At 32.9% G+C, this 19,356-nt stretch overlaps 1 protein-coding gene across 1 annotated transcript in view; it reads left to right on the top strand.

Moving 5' to 3' along the window:
* Positions 1 to 19,356, top strand: part of LOC145691585 (phospholipid-transporting ATPase ABCA3-like) — a 159,315-nt gene that overhangs the window by 27,319 nt on the left and 112,640 nt on the right. The window contains exons 7-8 of the mRNA XM_081766991.1: positions 1,615 to 1,753; positions 12,889 to 13,138. Of these exons, the coding sequence (XP_081623117.1) occupies positions 1,615 to 1,753; positions 12,889 to 13,138 (389 nt within the window). The remainder of the gene's footprint in view (positions 1 to 1,614; positions 1,754 to 12,888; positions 13,139 to 19,356) is intronic.

The raw sequence follows: 19,356 nt of genomic DNA, 5'->3' as shown, positions 1-19,356 counted from the left end.
CATTGACAGGGTTGCGTGGTTTTCTCCATACCACTGAAGCAGCAAATGGCATAAAAATGTTGCCTCCTTTCATCCACTTAGGAAGATTCTAGCACACGTACTGCTGCCAATGTGCGTAGTCCAGGGCTTGTCCTGGTCTGTAGCCTTGCACCAGAAAGAAAGTCGGTGCGCTTTTCTCACTGTCAGGCAGATGTCTCTTCTGTGAGGAAAAGATGGCCTCTACACAAACGTAACAAAAAGATTTGGAATGTTATCACAGTTACTTGGCACAACTATTTGTCTGCTAACTATAGAGATCAAAGTGAGTTAATCACTTTAACCACATGACACGCGCGCACACACACACACATGCACACAATATTAATTCAATATCCGGTATGAAGTGGAAGAAATCACAACTGGAGACAAGGAAATTTCATCAAGAACTCATAATAATACTGACAGCAGCACTATATTATGCGACATATAGTTGAATGTTGTTGTTAGTCATCTCAAGATTGTGCAATATCTAATTATCGCTTCATATCCAAATAATAATGATAAATTTGAAAGAAGGTAAACTATTGTTATTATTCTTGTCAGTATCGTCAATATTTCCAGCTTCGAAAATACAACAGTGTGACCAGCTTGTAATGTCTGCGTTCATAAATAACCAGTGGTTGTAACTGATAATATTTTACTAAAGTAAAACTTGGAGGCATTTGAGTTTGCATTAAATGGGATTCTGTTGTTCACACAGAAGGTACCCACTATGTAACTCTCGTGAGCGTTCTGAAAAATTCCTAATGCTAAGCTATATAATTTTACGTCATTGATTGTATAGCGGATAAAGAAGTAACCCTTAAATTAACATCTACCGTATTGTTTATTCCTGAGAACATTTACGTAATAAGCACCATTGATTGTGACTTCTCGCACGTTCAGATGAAACTCAGTAGTGATAAATTCCAAGCAGTTGTAGTTAATATGAGGGAAAAAGAACCATAATTGTGCAGGAAAATTTCACGTCGAGTCTATTGAAAGTATCTTTTTCTCATACTATGCGACTCCATTGCTAGTTCGAATATTTTAATATGTGATATACTTTTATAATATTGAATAAACATTGGAAAGAAAGAATTAAATAAAAATGGTATAAGATCTAGTGTAAGAAGAGGTCTTACAATGGATAGAATGGCAGTCATTGGTTTTAGAGTCCCTCACACAGAATATTTGTTTCGATAGAGAATTGTCATATTTCATTCAGGTATTAAATTGCATACCATACTACTTGAAATGTATGTCTCCCTCAGAGCTCATTCATTCATTCAATGCATTTTTTTATATTTATATATTTTATTTTGGTTTCTTCCATTATTATCTCTAATTATTCCGAATGTCGCAAACTTACATTAATTTAAATTTATTATTACTTTCTAATTTATATAACTTTGTAACTAGAAGTTTTTAAGTTTCTCCTGTATGGCAATTATCCATTAGCATACTAGTCAAGAAAGAGATCTTTATGTAGATTAAATTAGTCGGCGTTTCAAGACACATGATACAGAACACAATATCACAATTGAAATGATTTTAAATACATTATATATACTAAATCGGATACTTCTTTTACAGAAAGAGAGATCTAGCAAATCAATTATTGTTTCGACTCATCATATGGAAGAAGCTGAGGCCATAGGTGATAGGATTGCCATTATGGCTTATGGCTGCCTGCAATGTTATGGTACACAAATGTTTTTAAGAAAACAGTATGGTGAGTAATCGGGCCCAGAAATAATCAGTAAAAGAGACATTACAAAGGATAATTTTGAAAGCAATATTCAATAAAGCACTTTTTTTAACTTTCAATTTCTTGGAAAGTATGAAGGGAACTATTGAACGTATTTTGTAGTACAAAACAATGATAATTCCTTTTGTAAAAGTCGACATTTTTCTCTTAACAGGATGATCCACCTTTTCTCAGCACAAAAATTTTTATATTGGACCTTATGGGGAGAACATGGCTACCGAATTTCCTCAGTTTCTAAGGAACTAGGTATCTCTAATGGGAAAGAAAAATTTTGAAGCATTCTACAGAAGTTTATTAACGGGTTGAAATACTTAAATTGTATATTTGTCTGCTAGTTTAGTAGAAATAAATTATTAAAAAATAAATTAAATTAGTTTCTTTGTCTAACTTTGGAACCAATTATGGTAGAAAGATCAACATTTTTTGATTTATTCCTTAAGAAGAAACGATTCTAATAGTTTTAATCACAACCATATCTGATACGCCAATTAAAAAATAGTATTTTAATATAAGTATTAAAGTCCGCCTGTCGAAGTTTAACGAGTGCAATCACGCCCCACTCCATGCTTGGCCGCGGAAAGGGCGGGGGTTGGTGAAATGGAGGGGGAAGGGGCTCGATGTCTGACGAAACAGCTTGTCGACCGGTTTCTGAGATTACGTGTCAGCTGCCAAATACTGTTAGCTTTATAGAGTTTGTCTCCCTCAATGGTTCCATACCAGTGTTGCCACACTTGGTACTATTATACCAAATTCAGCCTTTTTTGTTATTCATTGGCCCGTTGGTACCACGCTGGCATTTTCAGCCCCTTTTGTGAAAACGGTGGTACAATACTACCCAATTCAGCACTATTTAACAAATACTTGTCATATTTTTTAAAAATGTAAGTAAGGCTTTTCCTACATCTCACGTTACTTATACTGTGGGTTGATCTCGTAAAATATGCTGTTGAACATTCATTCTGTGACGTTGTAGTGCATAACGCTACGAACTTCGTGTGTCTATTAACCTGCTTTGGTCGTGAAATAAGCGAGAATATGGTGCAGTAATTTATATTTTAATATTTTATTATAACGTACTGTTTACACACGAACTCGTAGATGATTGATTTGTTCCTCGTTTTATATAGGAGAAAAGAGGGTAATGACACGCGGTTTTTTGGAGTTGTTCAGACCTGCAATAAGAGAGCACCATGGCATCTAATGAATAGTGCTGTACATACCTACGCATGTTTAGTGTGAAATAACTATGAATTATTGCATCATTACTCTCCGTTATAAGATAGCAGACTAAAATTTGAAACCTTATACTACGTGGATTTACCCTGCAGTTGAGGGAAATAGCACGCAACAATTGAATTCTTAGTTAAATTCTTTTTTAAACTTCCATATGATGATATTCCGTAAACGTATTTGTTTTCTTCGCTCTTTTTATTGCAGGAGAACCTTATGACGCATTGCTGTTAGAATTTCTGAGCTTTAATGCTTTCCCTTCTGCTTCACTGACGATGGTTTTTGCCTAGGAATTGGAGAAATTGCTGTTCATGGGACTATTGTGGAGAATTTTTCGGAATTGGTGACTTCTCTCGATGGTCCAGCGACCGACAGTTCAGATACGTCACTAAATTTTTGTTTCCTCGAGTCCATTGCATCATGAGAAAGTTCTGCTTCCATATTCTCTTCAGTCTGACTGCAGCACTGATCACTTGCAGCAAAATCAGCAGCTATAAAAACTTCTCGATTCATGGGGAACATACCACTTTTCAAAGCCTGATGACACATTTTTAATCACACGCACTCTTTGTGTTCATGCGAGCTTAGTGATGTGAGGTGAAAAATTTTCCGCGGAAAATTTTCCGGAAACTTTTCCGCTATATTTTCCCGGAAGATATCAGTAATCAAGTAACAATTCATTAGCAATTATGAAATTGATTGAATTCATGTATAGGAATGTTAAAAAGTGAAAGATCGTTTAAAGAATCTGAAAATTTTCATAACTGAGACAATTTTCAGTACTATGTAGGAACAAGTTAAACAATTTTCATGAATCGAAATATTTTCTGTCTTATATGGAAAAATTGAATAACTTTTTGTGAGTCGGAAAGTTTTCATCATTTTGAAGCAAAAACTAAAACAACTTTTTTGTGAATCGGAAAGTTTTATTGCTCTGTAGAAACAAGTGAAAGGAATTTTCATAGATCGGAAAATTTTCATCACGATGTAGAAACAAGTGAAAAAACTTTTTATAGGCCGGACAATTTTGGATATTATGTATAGTGATGTTAGGTGGAAAATTTTCCATTATATTTAACTGCACATAGATCTACAAAATTAAATTTTTGAAGAGGAAAGTTAGTCAGCAACAAATTATAATTTTCCAATTAGCTTTCGGAAACCGGAACATTTTCTAATATTTCAAGTTGGGAAGTAAAATTTTACTCAGTGTTTCTCTCTTTCTCTCTTCCTCTGCAAGCTCCTTCGTTGCTAAGCGGTTCACATACGCGCCTTTGGCATGGAAAACCTGGCTTCGATTCCCAGCGGGAGCTCATGTAGTTCGGATTCCAGGTTAATCAGTTGGTCCAGTTTTATATAGTCTCTCTGCTGAAAGGGACGTTAAACTCAAAATCAACTCAATTCAACTCTCTCTCACTCTGTGTGTGTGTGCGTGTGTGTGTGTATGCAAAGTACAGAGAACATACATCGAGTTCGTAGAGTACAAATATCCCATTCTATTATTTAAAATTTCAATTTATTAAAAGTCATGGATATTTTCCGATTCATAAAAACATACTTCACTTATTCATTCGATTCATGAAAAATTGTTCCACTTGTTCCTACATAGTACTGAAAATTGTCTGAGCCATGAACATTTTCAGATTCTTTAAACGATCTTTCACTATTTAACATTTCTATACATGAATTCAATCAATTTTATGAATACTGACGAATTGTTAGTTGATCACTGATATTTGTTAAGATCGGAAATTTTCCGGAAAAATATAGAAGAAGATTTTCCACCTCACATCACGACTAAACAACGATGTAGGAATAAGTGGAGTATGTTTTCATGAATCGGAAAATTTTCATCACTGTGCGTGCTATTACCCCAATTCAGGTCATCTTGATATTTGTTCTTGACTAGCATGCGTAAATATTATAACAAAATAGTAACCCTATATTTATTCTAAATTGACTATTCATACATATTGACTACAAAAGTACCGTACCCCAGAAGTAAGTTTGAACTTAACCACTAAAGAAAACGTGAAATTTTCGAAGAAAAACAAAGAAATTTTGTGAATTTTTTGAGCATATATGGTCATATTCCGCAGTAGTTCTCTGCAGCGCTGTCCCACTCAAGTGAGGTTCGTTGGGGACGTTGTTGGTAGGGTTGAACACCATGCAGGCCTTCTCTTTCTTCTGCTTCTTTCTAAACAGGGATGTGTGCAATTATACACAGCGTGCCATTACTCCGTTTCCCTCTATTTTTTTTCATATATGGCCATAATAAAGTATCGGTTTATTGGCCACTTTGAACCAGAGTGTGTGTGTTTGGTTTCCTTACAATACGAACCGAAGACGAAAACTGTTTTCCCTTTTAATTTACGGCCTCTGTTATACTTCCTGCGTGAGAGAAAAGTTTCATCTACTTTCATGGTTGTTTGGGGTCCTCTATTTGGATGTTTTTAAAAACTAATTTTTAAGATGAGCACTTTCTTGATTTGGACTCTTGGAAGTGGGAGGGGGGAGTGTTCTAGAACTGTACCTCTTTTAGTTTCGTGTTATAGAGCAATGTATTACACTGGTATAAAAATGAATTCAGCTCTTTTTGTTTCAATTTGGTACTATTGTTCAGCCCACTTCAGAGCTAGGACTGTGGCAACAATGTTCCATACTAAAAGACTGGACGATGTTGTGTGAAGTATCCTCTTTTCCCCGTTACCTCTGGAAGTTCAAGATGCATTCTAGAGTGCGCGGGAAGAACAGTATATATCAGAAATGCTGTTATTTTGGGAATTTTTTCCCTTCCGGACAAATATTATAGCATACAGTAGTGGCGAAGGGAAGGAGGCAGAGGGGTGCCCCCACAGGATTCCGACAATGTAAAGTCCTGGCCCCCATATATAGGTGTCCGTAAAAAAATGTCCCCTAAATTCTTTTTAAAATAATGTCTTGGGAATATATTTTAAATTTGAAGTGTTTTCCTGGTAGCCGTCATTTTCAAATATGGCCGCCGCCCTACGTAAATCTCTCTCTCTCTCTCTCTCTCTCTCTCTCTCTCTCTCTCTATATATATATATATATATATATATATATATATATATAAAGAGAGAGATCGTGAACCAAGTCACTAAGAAAGATAATTTTGGTGTCCAGCTATAGGTTTCTGAGGCCGATGAATTTAAATATGGCATTGTTTATTGCCACTTAGAAACCTTAAAACCTGGCAACACTGTTGTCTAACGATTAACTGTACAAAGTTACAAATGCGTATATGCACGCATTACTCTAGGATGTAGCGTACTTCCTTAGAACTAAACGAAACCTACTTTTTCTGGTAGCTTTCATCACGACAAGACATATTTTACATGGTAGCATGAGAGAACATTTGTCTAAATCCAATATGGCAGCCAATATGATGGCTAATTACTAGGCAACCAAGTAATGGACTTATTGAAATGCCTAATTTCCTAGAGCCTAGAGAATGGGAGAAAGAGGCAGGATACGATCTCATTGAAGAAGCGTCTCTTGAGGGGGCGAGGGAAATTTAAAATACTCCATTTTTTAATAAAAAACACGGTCTTGCCTCCTTGTTCGCAGACAACACTGAACACCAAATGCTCTATAAGTCGTTCTCTAAATAGGCCTGTTAGATCCAACCTGTATTGTGTGTAAACCGTGCATTTTCACGGGGGAACAGCGGAGCAAAAGCCCTGTTTTTTGTGATATTTCTGGTTTCTCGTGCTTACTTCGCTAAGACTAAGCACTGTAAGCCAATCTCCAATTATCCTATAGCAGTGTTAATTTCAGATCATTTCTTCCGGAGGCACCACGCACAGGGGGGAAAGCGACTAAAAATTGCGTGCTCCACAGAAATTTCTTCGAAGATCTCAAGCACCCGAGGGTGAATTCCGTAGCTCTTGGGAGAATTCCCCCCCCAGAATCACCCTTGAAATCATCACTGTCCAGGGGAGTTGAAACAAGAAGCAGGATACGCAAAAAAGCATGCTTTCTGACGCACAAAGTGATGTTCTGAATGGGAGCAGCTATGTGTATGTTTAGCGAATGGAGCCATTTGTATCTTCGTGGCTTAGCCCTCTAACTCCAAATAATAATAATAATAATAATAATAATAATAATAATAATAATAATAATAATAATAATAATAATAATAATAATAATAATAATAATAATAATAAACTTTTGCCCTGAAAATAACCAGATGGTAAAGTTATGGTCGATAAATTTTTGGAATTCGAAGGCATTTTAGAATGCTTGTCTATCATCTGGCTATCAGAAATAATTGATCACCATTTTCTCTACATATCTATAATTTTCTTACAGGGTAGAAACACCTCCTCGGAAGAGAGAGAAAGTGGCCGAACTTGGGCTATTGAACGTGAGGACAGGATGTTTACATTCGCATTGACACCTGCTGTGAAAACGGTCCCTTCATATCTCTCGGGACGAAAACAGAAGAAAAGGGTGGGCGCGGATGTCTTACCCTCGTCAAACTTCTTGATAGGTGGACTTTAATACTTATATTAAAATACTATTTTTTAATTGACGTATCAGATATGGTTGTGATTAAAACTATTAGAGTCGTTTCTTCTCAAGGAATAAAACAAAAAAAAGTTGATCTTTCTACCATAATTGGTTCCAAAGTTAGACATATTATAATTTGTATAAAAAGAAACTAATTTATTTGTTTTTTAATATTTATTTCTGCTAAACTAGCAGACAAATATACAATTTAAGTATTTCAACCCGTTAATAAACTTCTGTAAAATGCTGCAAAATTTTTCTTTCCCATTAGAGATACCTAGTTCCTTAGAAACTGAGGAAATTCGGTAGCCATGTTCTCTCCATAAGGTCCAATATAAAATTTTTGTGGCGAAAAAATGTAGATCATCCCGTTAAGAGATTGGATTAGACTTATAATTTATTTTGCAGACCATATTACATGTGCGCTTCCCTAAACTGATATAGAACACGTCAGTACTAAAAATAGATACAACACTTATGGTTAGGACAAACACTCCCTCATTTTATCAATTGTCATTATATGTATGAACTACACGAATGCAGCAATCCATATAACAATTATATATCTATATCTATATCTATCTTTCTATATATGCATGTATGTATGTATGTATATATGTATGTATGTATGTATGTATGTATGTATGTATGTATGAATGTATGTATGTACGTATGTATCTATCTATCTATCTATATCTATATCTATCTATCTATATATATATATATATATATATATATATATATATATATATGTATATATGAACTAAATTACTGTTGATGTGTTTGTTACCATAATACGATGTAATATATGGAATAGTGATGTAATGTTTTTCGAAGATGCACAATGAGTTGCATAGATATTTGACTACTGTATAAATGTGGTATTTAATAGGGATTTGCGCACTCTGTTGACAAACTCTTTCTAGGTGCATATTTTTAATATACCCAGGTATCTTATTATACACTTTTACACACATTTAGCTATGTGATTTTTCGTATGTGGATGTTCTATAATAAACACTACATAAGTTTTCTTTTCCACGCGTCCGATAGTATGAGTATTGCCATCTCTTCTAATCTTATGCACGAGATTCGAAATAATTATGATAAGTGCAATTATGTACAAAGAACGAACTATCATCAAATATTCCAAATAGTTTTTTCATTGCTGTGATTTTTTAATGATTCTAATGACAAGCTTTTATTGTTTGAAAATATTCTGTACCTGTGGCTAAAGTTCACAGAAACCAATTCCGTATTTAATACAAAATTATAATTGGCATAGTACATGGACATAATTAATTTAGATTCAGTATTGAGATTAGAGCTCGTATATACATAGCCTGGACTATTCTGTTGAGAAATTTGACCAAGTGTTCTTCTCTTGAAATAATTAATATGGAAACATAACTAACTTTTATGGTATTTGTAAATGTACCAATTTTATGATTCTTACATATTTACTGTAGTTAGTATGATGTTATGTGAGATAAATGGTAATAGATACAGTTCGTTTTATCTTCATTTACTTCTTCTTTATTTGCAGAAAGGCAGTCCATAAGTTAGGATTTATTTATTTGGCTATACTTAAAGATAGGATATATAAGAGTATGACATTCCATGATAGTCACAACCCGCGGGTTTATATGGTTAAAAATTAGTTGTCTATCAAAAATTTACTTGAGACAAAAAATGTTAAGTCGAATTTTAAATTTTTCAAGTTTCCTCCAATTCCTCCATATCAATTGTAAACAATGTGGTTCATTCGATGTATCTCTATGACCGAAAGAGTCTCTAAAATGGGTTTCGGACTCTGTAGTAACGACTTATGTCTAGGAAGGGAAGTGTGCACAAAGGTGTGTGATATCTATATCATTTTGAATGGAGGCTTATCGAACAATACTACTTGTATGAGATAGAGCTCATATATACACTTTAATGCAATATTATCTCTGAAAAGTAGCTTATCGCCTGTTTCCCATTGTCTTTTCTGATAAGTTAAGACAAACACTATATTATGTATCAATGGTTGGTTAGATATTTTAATTCCTAAAAATACTATGCAGTCTATTTATTGGAATATTTCAGATATGACCTAAGCAAGAGATAAAGATAGAGTAACAAAAAAATGTAGCGAATACAATATCAATTTGATTTACTAGACAACTATACTTGATGTACAAAGTTGGTAAGAAAGCAGGAGGAAAATCTAAAATTTTGAACTTTTGAAAACCGTTGTGGAGAAACGAAAATGTGATTAAAATTACTTATATTTTTGTTTGTAAATTTTAGTATTTTTATAGATTTTTTTTAGTTTTCTCAAACATCCAACGTATGGAATAGAATTTCGCGATAATGATTTTTTCCCCAAGACTTAAATCAAAAATGATTATTTTTCCACGATTAGGGATTGAACCTGAAAACTTTTCATAACGAATTCAATACTTGGTAGCCAATGAATGCAAGTTCTTTCCAGCATTTCAAAAATTACTATTTCTCAACATGTAATACACGTCTGACTTAATGCGTTTTGCTGATAGCAAGCAGTTTCAGTGATTCCTTTCAACACTTATCTTTGAAAATGTTCATTTAGTGTTTAAAAATAATATTTTTCACATATGAAGTTCATGATTCATTGTAAATTCCAATAGCAAGAAACACAATTTTGTACATTTCATTTTGAAAGATATTTTACTTCATTGAATTTACCTTAGTTTGTCCTTATAAGTTTCTTTATCCTGGGGTATGTTTCAATGTTTTCAATTATACACGAAGTTTTAAATTATACATGAAACGTGATAGTTAATTTTTGAAACTGATTGGTAAACCATAATCAACTTCCCACTTGATCCTTGAGAACAACTTGCAACATAAAGTCACTTTTGAGCAATCATGTGTTTTGCAATTGAATAACTGATTACTTTCAAATCATTATTCATTCTGTCAGTTATTAAACTGCTCCAGTTTGAAGAACAAACAAATAACTACCATAATCATTTTAAATCTGCCATTTTAAAACGAAAAACTTTAGTTCATAGGATATTTTAAGCAAGACATAAAAACAAAATAATTACTGACAGCGAACATTATACCAACAAGAAGTTCCTAATATGTAACATTAAAAACTAAAGTAATTTTTGTACAACCAAAAAACAAACAAAGTTATACAGAAAATTTTTAAAGTAACCTAAGTTCTTAACTCTACTTATTTGCTGGAATGTTAAATAATATATTTACAATTAGTTTCTGAAACATTAGGTGGTTGCTTTCACAAATTTGGAAGGTGACATACATATATACACATACTCACACACATTAGCATATATATATATATATATATATATATATATATATATATATATATATATATATATATATATATATAATACTTTATTTCTAGTTTTACATACAAATACTGGTTACCAATTGGTACCTTTTGCTTCATAAATCCATCTTGGATAAATGCAATAACATTGTTTCCATAGCGTATTACTCACTACTGCCCACATCTCTTACATCATACGTTTACCTTAAACTGCACGTTTCTCAAACGTATGCCAAAATTATAGGTGGAAAATTTGATTTTCGGTTTGAAAATTCACTTTATGTCAACACAGGTGAATATTTACGATAAGTGTCAAAAATCTTCACACCAAATGCTACCACTTGCACAATGTCAAAGAACATTATATATGTATATGAGTTTTGCGTTGTGTGCAACGGTTGACATGATTCCTCACAAGTTTATATTGAAGAAGTTAATGGTCAAAATAAAATTGTTTTATATTGTATTATATAAATACATTAATTGTTATTTGTGTATGGTAAAAATTTGTGATACATCACCAGTAGTCGGTGACTTACAGAATGATTAAAGCAATCGCTACGTTATCAAATACTACCAATAACTGACATTTTATATTGGTACTTACTATGTATCCTTCAGTTCGTATCAAATTAATTTACCCAATTACAAAATTCACAGTCCTCTTAAATTTTAACTCTATTTTTATTGCTTTCTTGTCAAATTTTTGAACAAGTAGCCAGGATTTTCCCAGCAATATAATTCAAAGATCCATCAGATGAGAGTATTTATAACGCATTACAACATCAATGATAACTCCCTTTATTTAAAAATAGAATGAAAGAATTATCTGCGAAGCGCACATTGGACATAATACCCAAAAGTTCAGGTTTTGATGTCGAACTCCTTATCACAAACCTAAGGTGGAAAATTCAAGTCCTCGTTGTATCACCATCAAATTTCTCTAGGTTCGGTTTAAACAAAAGGGGCAGCATAATTTTTTCATCAAATACGTGTTAGAAAGAAACTTATGTTTCAAATATTGCTTCCTTCTTACTTAAATACCATTCTCTTTGATTTGTAGGGAATGATAGTTTAAAGCGGTCAGAATCATGATTTGCCCATTTGATATACTATAATATTGAAATAACTCTATATTGGTCACAGAACATCTCATTGCAATTACTAAAACAGTGTATATTATTTTAACTTAATTTGATAAATGTGGCTGTTTATTATGTGAACGCATTCACGATATGCAACTAAGTATTGTCTTCTGGCGTACACATATTTCCAATTGGTTTTATTGCTTCTCGTGATTAGTGTCGTAATGTTGGCTACATTAGTAACAATCATACTTTCACTGCACAAATCTGTAACTAAAAGTGCACCAGAAACTTCTGGTTTTGTGTATTCAATCAATATCTATTATTGATGTGGTAATCTGTAATGCATTGACATATTTACTAGAAGCAAAGGATAGTATGAAAAAGTACGATTTGGTAGTTTTATCTGCAATATTACAATAATACAATCAAACCGTTAATTTCGAAATTAATATTTTAACTCAAATATTTTATTTCAAAGCTCAACCTGATACTCTTAAATTGTTCAAGTAACTATGCATAAAGAATTCCTCTCTTTTTCTATTGACTTTTAAAATTGAGTATTACAAACTCATGCTGATTGTCACTATGTTTCTTATTGTTGTTTAGCATGTTATTTCATTTTTAAATATGAGTCACTTAATGCTTTAGTTTAATCTTGGTACTCATTAATTTTTATTAGTTATTCTTAGTATCTTACATATATTATAGAGTGGAAATTAAATATCACAGACCTAGCACTATGGGAAAAATAAGAAACTTACTTCCGTACAATAGGAATGATTTTGGGCTATCTTCTTAACATATTGTCATTTTTATTATAGTAATAACTTCATTTGCACACTCTCACCACATCATGACTTACCTGACATTGCAATCGTTTGTTTGACCTTCAGAGGCTTATCTATGATTGTTTATTATAACAGGGTCAGGATACATATTCATTTTTGCAAAGACTGAGGAGACAGATGTTTCAAAGATATCAGATGCCATTTTTGATGTGATTCCTGAAGCATTCATTGAAGAAGAAACTGACGATCATGTGAATTATGCCATTCCATCTGAATTTGCCAGCAAGTTCTCATCGCTTCTCAAAGACTTAGAGACAAATCAAGACGCACTCAAGTATAATCGCTTACAAATTACGACTTCAAGAATGGGAGATATATTATTCAAGTAAGTTTTCGATACCTTATAACAGTTTTAACATAACATTCCGACGATATACTTTTCAAGTACGTTTTTGATAACATAAATATTTTGACAATAATATTATTACTCAGCTTAATTTTGGTTTCTATTTCCATTTAATGTCTATGTAAGTCTCTAATGTTTTAGTGTTTGTTTCTAATTCCCAGTACTAAATTTATTTCACTAAAGCATGATATAAAAGTATGTATTTAAGTGGAATGATAGAGAAGAGAATGACAAACAATTTTCAACTTCAAGAAGCAATTGCTTCTTTAAAGACTTACATCTAATTCTTATCCAAACATTGAAGGGTAAATAAACGTGATAAAGGTTACTCTGAAAGTGTGCGTACAAACATATTTGAACCACAAAGACAAAACCGAAGCCTAGATTGTAATATAGCGTATTTCCGAGTCTTCATAATGTAAACAATGCTATATATGAAATACATGTAAGTAAAACAACTTTCCATATTCCTGTTTTTAGTTTAGTTTAAAATACTACTTATTTCAAAACAATAAATAACTTAAATTCAATATATATATATATTTGTTTCATTGTTTAAATTTTAATAGTCGTTCTATATTGCTTGATTTTAATTTTTTCTGCATTATTAAGATAACATAATGAATTAACAGATAGTCCAGCTTAACAAGTAGATAGTGCAGATAGATTGTAATGGGTGAATTAATGAGGAACAGGACACATTGATTTAGTCTTCTTATTTGGAACAAGGAAGCTTTGCCTCAAGACTGAAAATAATAAATCAATTTTGCAATTTATAAGAAAGATGCCAAAATGGTTTTAATAATTCGCAAAGCATTTCTCTTCTGCCTTTTACAAAATGCTCTAAAACGTACAATTGGGAAGATTGAGCCTAGAAGAAGATTACAATGTTGGAGATGATTAATATTCATTTAGGTGAAATCGACAAACTATCGACCAAATATTTACCATTCGACAAATACTCGAAAAGAAATAAGAATACATTACTCCGGTATATTAAATATATATATTATAATGTTATAAATGTGTATAACTCGGCTAGATGAAAAATATTTAACTTTAAAGCAATTATGTTAATTAAGATATGTTTAGATCAATCTCAAAGTAAAGTATAAGTACTAAAATTATTGTTCATGAACTTTCGTATCGAGAATGCCCTGATACAAGGAGATATGCTGTCATCATTGTCAATTAACTTTGTTCTGGTGTACGTTATAAAGACAATCAAATGCAGAAACCATGCTTAGAACATCATATGGCGTATGCTGATTATGTAAATATAATAGCGGATGATAGGTGAACAATAAAAATAAATGTTTCCTCCTACTTAAATGCTTGCAAAGAAATAGGTTTAGAAGTAAACGCAGAGAAAACTACGTATATGGAAGTTCGTCTACGTCTTAACATTGAAAATTATTCACGTATTAAAATATCAAATAATACTTTTGATATACTTCGCACTTTAAGATTTGTGAGATCAATATGAACAGACCAAAACGATATTCAGGACGTAATTGAATGCAGACTGAAATGAGGTAATTCGTATTAGTGTTTATTCAGTTTAAAATCTTTTGTCTTTTCAAATTCAGTCGATGAATTTGAAACTTAAAATATATAAAAGGATAATTATGCTTGTTGAGCTGTGGGGTTGCGAAATATGGTCGCTTACTCTGATGGAAGGACGCAGACAAAAGAGTATTTAAGATCAAGATTCTGAGATGAATGAGGAATATCGGAAACTTCATAATTTATGCAGTTTACCATACATTGTTATTGTCATCGCGTCTAGGAGGCTCAATTCAGCAGATCATGTAACCACAATGGAAGAAAGTAGGAATCCTTCGAAAATTTGAGCTGAAAATCCAATTGGAAACTCACAATTCTGAAGAAATGAGGGCAATATTAGGGCAATGGAGGGCAATATTAAATATATCTCACAAAAATAAAACTGACTCAAATCATAGCCATACGTCTTGCAAATCAAACCAGAAAAACAAACACACTGCTGAACAAGACTTCACTTATTTAATATAAAAACTCATTTATATGTGACGTTTCGATCTTCTAGATAAGATCCTAGATCCTCACCAGACATACACATTAATGAAAAGATTGAAGAATTAAACAACATAAAAGTGATGTGAAATGTGGCAGAGAAACTAACGCAATCTTTGAAAAAGAAAAAGGATATGATGTGAATTGGGAAGAAGTTATTGTGCTGGAAAGGAAAAAAAAAGGTTTATGGCCGAGAAAGTGGAAAGAGGTTTGGTGGATAGGAAAAGAAGGGGATGTAAACTTAATGAATTGGACCAAAGGCATCAGCATTAATAGAGAATGGAGAAGTACTATTGATAAATACAGACAAATGTCTGTAAATTAATGTATTCAATGTTTTTTTGCTCCTTGTTGTTTCTTTCTGGTAGAATGTTATGTTTTCCCATTGGTCAGTCCAGATGGATTTCCACCCATCTGACTGACTGTTTGAACGGGCCAATGAGAGAGCAGAAAGGGAGATTAATGGTATATATATACTTGAGAAGTTTTTTTATCTCTCAGTGCACGTCTGATGAGGATCTTGTGTATAAGATCGAAACGTAACGCAAAATGTGTTTTTATATTAAATAAGTACAGTCTTGTTCAGCAGTTTGTTTATTTGTTTCTGAAAAGATTACGCATATGCCGAGAGTCACACCTCGTCGTTACATTAAGGGATGTATGTTGTGTTCTATTCCGGTCGGAATGTTTGAATCCTCCTTATTTCCTTAACAACGCACTGAACAAAAAGCCTCCTTTTTGTTTAACCTCGTGACAAAGTGAGGTTTCTTTCTAAATCTCACGGCTTTACCTATTTTAAGAGGATAGAAATTTACACGCTTCCTTATAATCGGACATATTTTCTCTTTTCTCTTCCAGGAGCGGAAAATACCAAGACGCTAAAATTCGTTTCTCCTTTCCGTTTAATTAAATGTCAATATAAGGAATTTTACAACTGAAAATTAAGCGAAGCGTTATGTTCAGTATTCCCAAAGTAAATAAGTGGAAGTACTAATGTGATATTTTCTACTTATCCTCTTTAGAAGAAATAAACACATACAGTGTCATATATATTTATTTTTTTTGTATTTGAAATCTCGTGTTCCAATTATCATTTTTTTCCGTGGGATGCCCGACTTCGATTCTCGGTGAGTGATGATGTGATTCGGAGTGCACGTGAATCACTATGTCCACGTCTCATTTTGTCTCGCTGCTGAATGGGATGTTAAACTCAAATCAACTCAACTCAACCAATTATAATTTCTTCAACTTTAGCAATTTCTTCCAAGTAACATTTTCGTAACAAAGAGAAGAAAATTGTAATTTTATAAGAGCGGCCCTTTCCCTTAAGGAGCAGAATTTATCAAAATGCTGAAATATAGTTTTCCTTATTGGTACATGAGTTTATCTACCCAATTTATCATCTTCAATTGAAATCAATTTTCACATTTGAAACTTCTGAATAAAGAAAATTAAGATGGCTGTTACAAAATCAAGTTCAATTTTCTCTCTAAAAAAAGAAATTTTCATAAAAAGCCGAAGTTGTGTTATCTTATTTATATTTAAGTGTTTTATAGCAAATTTGGCATTTTCAACTTAAGCAAATTTCCTTATTCAGTATATTGTGAATAAGTAGAGGAAAATTACAATATTAAAGAAATTGTTCTTCTTCCCCCCTAAGGTCAAAGTTTTCAAACATTCTTTAAACGGATCATATTATTTTTAATTAAGATTTTGTGTATCTCATATCTTCTCTTAAACTCGAGTGAATGCTCACATTTAGATATTATGAATTAACTCAACATTTCTCCTTAAGAACAGAGTTTTTCCCAAAATGCTGAGGCAGATATCCTCATATTTTATGCAACTGTTTACATTCCCAGTTTTAGAGCTGTATGTTAAGTATATCCGTGAATATGTAAGTTGAATTTTTAATACTTTCAGCGAACTTAAAAAGTTCGTTACTGAATTCTCAGTATCCCTGTGCATGTATATCTTTGTCTTTTATTTGCGAATTTTGCAATTTTGGGACCTCCATTCCATATAACATCAGAAACTATCTCAAAGAAAGAATGGATTTTTTTCGCGTCACTCGTGCCGCTCCTTAGATATTTCCCCCCCAAAAATTCTGATTTCGTGAGATTTAATTAGCCGTATCTCGGGAACCGTAATTCATAGAGGTTTGATATTAGTGTTTTCTGATACCTAAGAGAATAGCCAATAGTTTGATATCAAACAGCAAACCGTGGCCACTGGATATATATGCATTTTCAATATATATACATTGACAAAAGTAACAGATCAGTATAGCTAATTCAATAGATCCCCCAATGTACATGTTCCAAGATACGTAAGTGTATTATCTATTAAATTTAATCAAGGAAATGTATTCAAAGAAATTTTGAGAACAATATCTTTTTAAGTTCGTTGCGATAATACTCTCCAAATATTCTTATTTTTTTAAAAAAAATGTCTCATTTTCTTCTTAAATGTTAGAAGCGGAATTTGGTGATGCGTTGAAATACATCTTTCCAATCTCAACCCTCTAAGCCGAATTTCAGATTCTCAACTTAAGCGAATTTTTACATTCGGTATAGTTTTGATGAAAGAAAGGAGAAGTTTGTTAATATATGCATATTCTCTTTCAAGAGTAATGTTTAAAAAAAGCTAAAATATGCAACTATTTTCAGATTTTATTAAGAGTTGGGGTGCCTACTTTCTGTAACTACAGAGATTCGCGTGACACACTTTTTCAGGGGAAACTTATGGAATTTAGTTAAGAACTGTATTTGAGATTATAATCCTTCCTGGGAGTATTTCTCCAAATTTCATCAGAGATAGATCCCATTCATACGTACCTACAAACACAAACACTCACTGACTCACACGTGTATGTGTGTCTTTGTGTGTAGGAAGCATTGAATCATAATTTACGTTATACAGAGTCTCAACCTTCTCACCAGCATAATGCTCATTATCCAACATTCAAGTGATCATTTAATGCTTGAATACATACTTCGGGGGAATATTGGATATCACACATTTTATTCTGTCCTTCAGTTTTTCGATACGTCTCACTTTTGTATTATACACATGCTTTTTTATCATACCCCATCAATAGAATTAACATTGATTGAAATTTGGAGATTAGGGAGACCATGTCAACGATCCACCGTGATCTATCGAAATGTTTAGGATTGTTTTTTCAATATAAACGTGAACAGCTAGCAAAATTGGGCGGTGCCCCACTATGTTCAAAACAACCTTCACGTGTAAGTTGTAGGGGCATGTTAGGAATTGAATCAACTGCAAGTAGTGATATACAGTAATCGCTGTGATTGTAAAGAAAAATGATCCAATTACAACAGTAGCGTTGATGGTAAAATGCGCATTTACCTTCGGGGATGTATGTTCATTCTTGGGAACTATAAGTGGGTTTTCAGTGCCACACAAAATTATGTTATGTTGATTAACACAATCACTGGTGTGAAAGGTAGATTTAGCACTGACAATCATTTGACTAACAATACCCGGCTGCATCCGTGACATTTTAGCTAGAACCTTACATTTTACTTGTACATGTTTCTGCCGAGCAGTCAACATTTCAACAATTTCTGGGTAATATAGTCGCATACCAAGTACCTTGGATAATATTAGGTTCAATATCCCCTGTGGAATCCCTGTTCCGAGATTATAATCTCTCGATATTTTGTTGCACTCCGTAGTATGGCTTCTTACAATGTAGAAATGTTTAATTGACTTATGCTATTTCTAGGTCACCTCGTGCTCCTGTGATAATTGTCTGCTACTGATCCAGTTGCTATGAATGACTGGTAAATGCGGTAAATTGTTAAACGAGTTTTTGGCCGTAGGTCTGGAAATTGTTCTGCAAAACATGGACAAACTTCATTTGACGACTGCATAATTTTCATTAAACATGCTACCACTCGTCCGTCCTTCAATGTGAGTCTGACAGTCATGGGTCAGGCTGTAATAGAAAACAAAACATACATCGGATTGGTCACTTAATATATATCATGTATGTATATTTGTGTGCATGCTCACAACATCCATCATGTAATAAAATATTACAAATTGTTAAAACCATTTTCCAAATCTATTAAAGCTATATAAAAAATGAAGCGTCAACTTTACTTAAGTCA

The sequence above is a fragment of the Thermobia domestica genome, chromosome 8, assembly GCF_964235325.1.
Source record: "Thermobia domestica chromosome 8, izTheDome1.hap1.1, whole genome shotgun sequence".
NCBI lineage: Eukaryota > Metazoa > Arthropoda > Insecta > Zygentoma > Lepismatidae > Thermobia > Thermobia domestica.
This window is presented reverse-complemented; position numbering and strand designations above follow the sequence as displayed.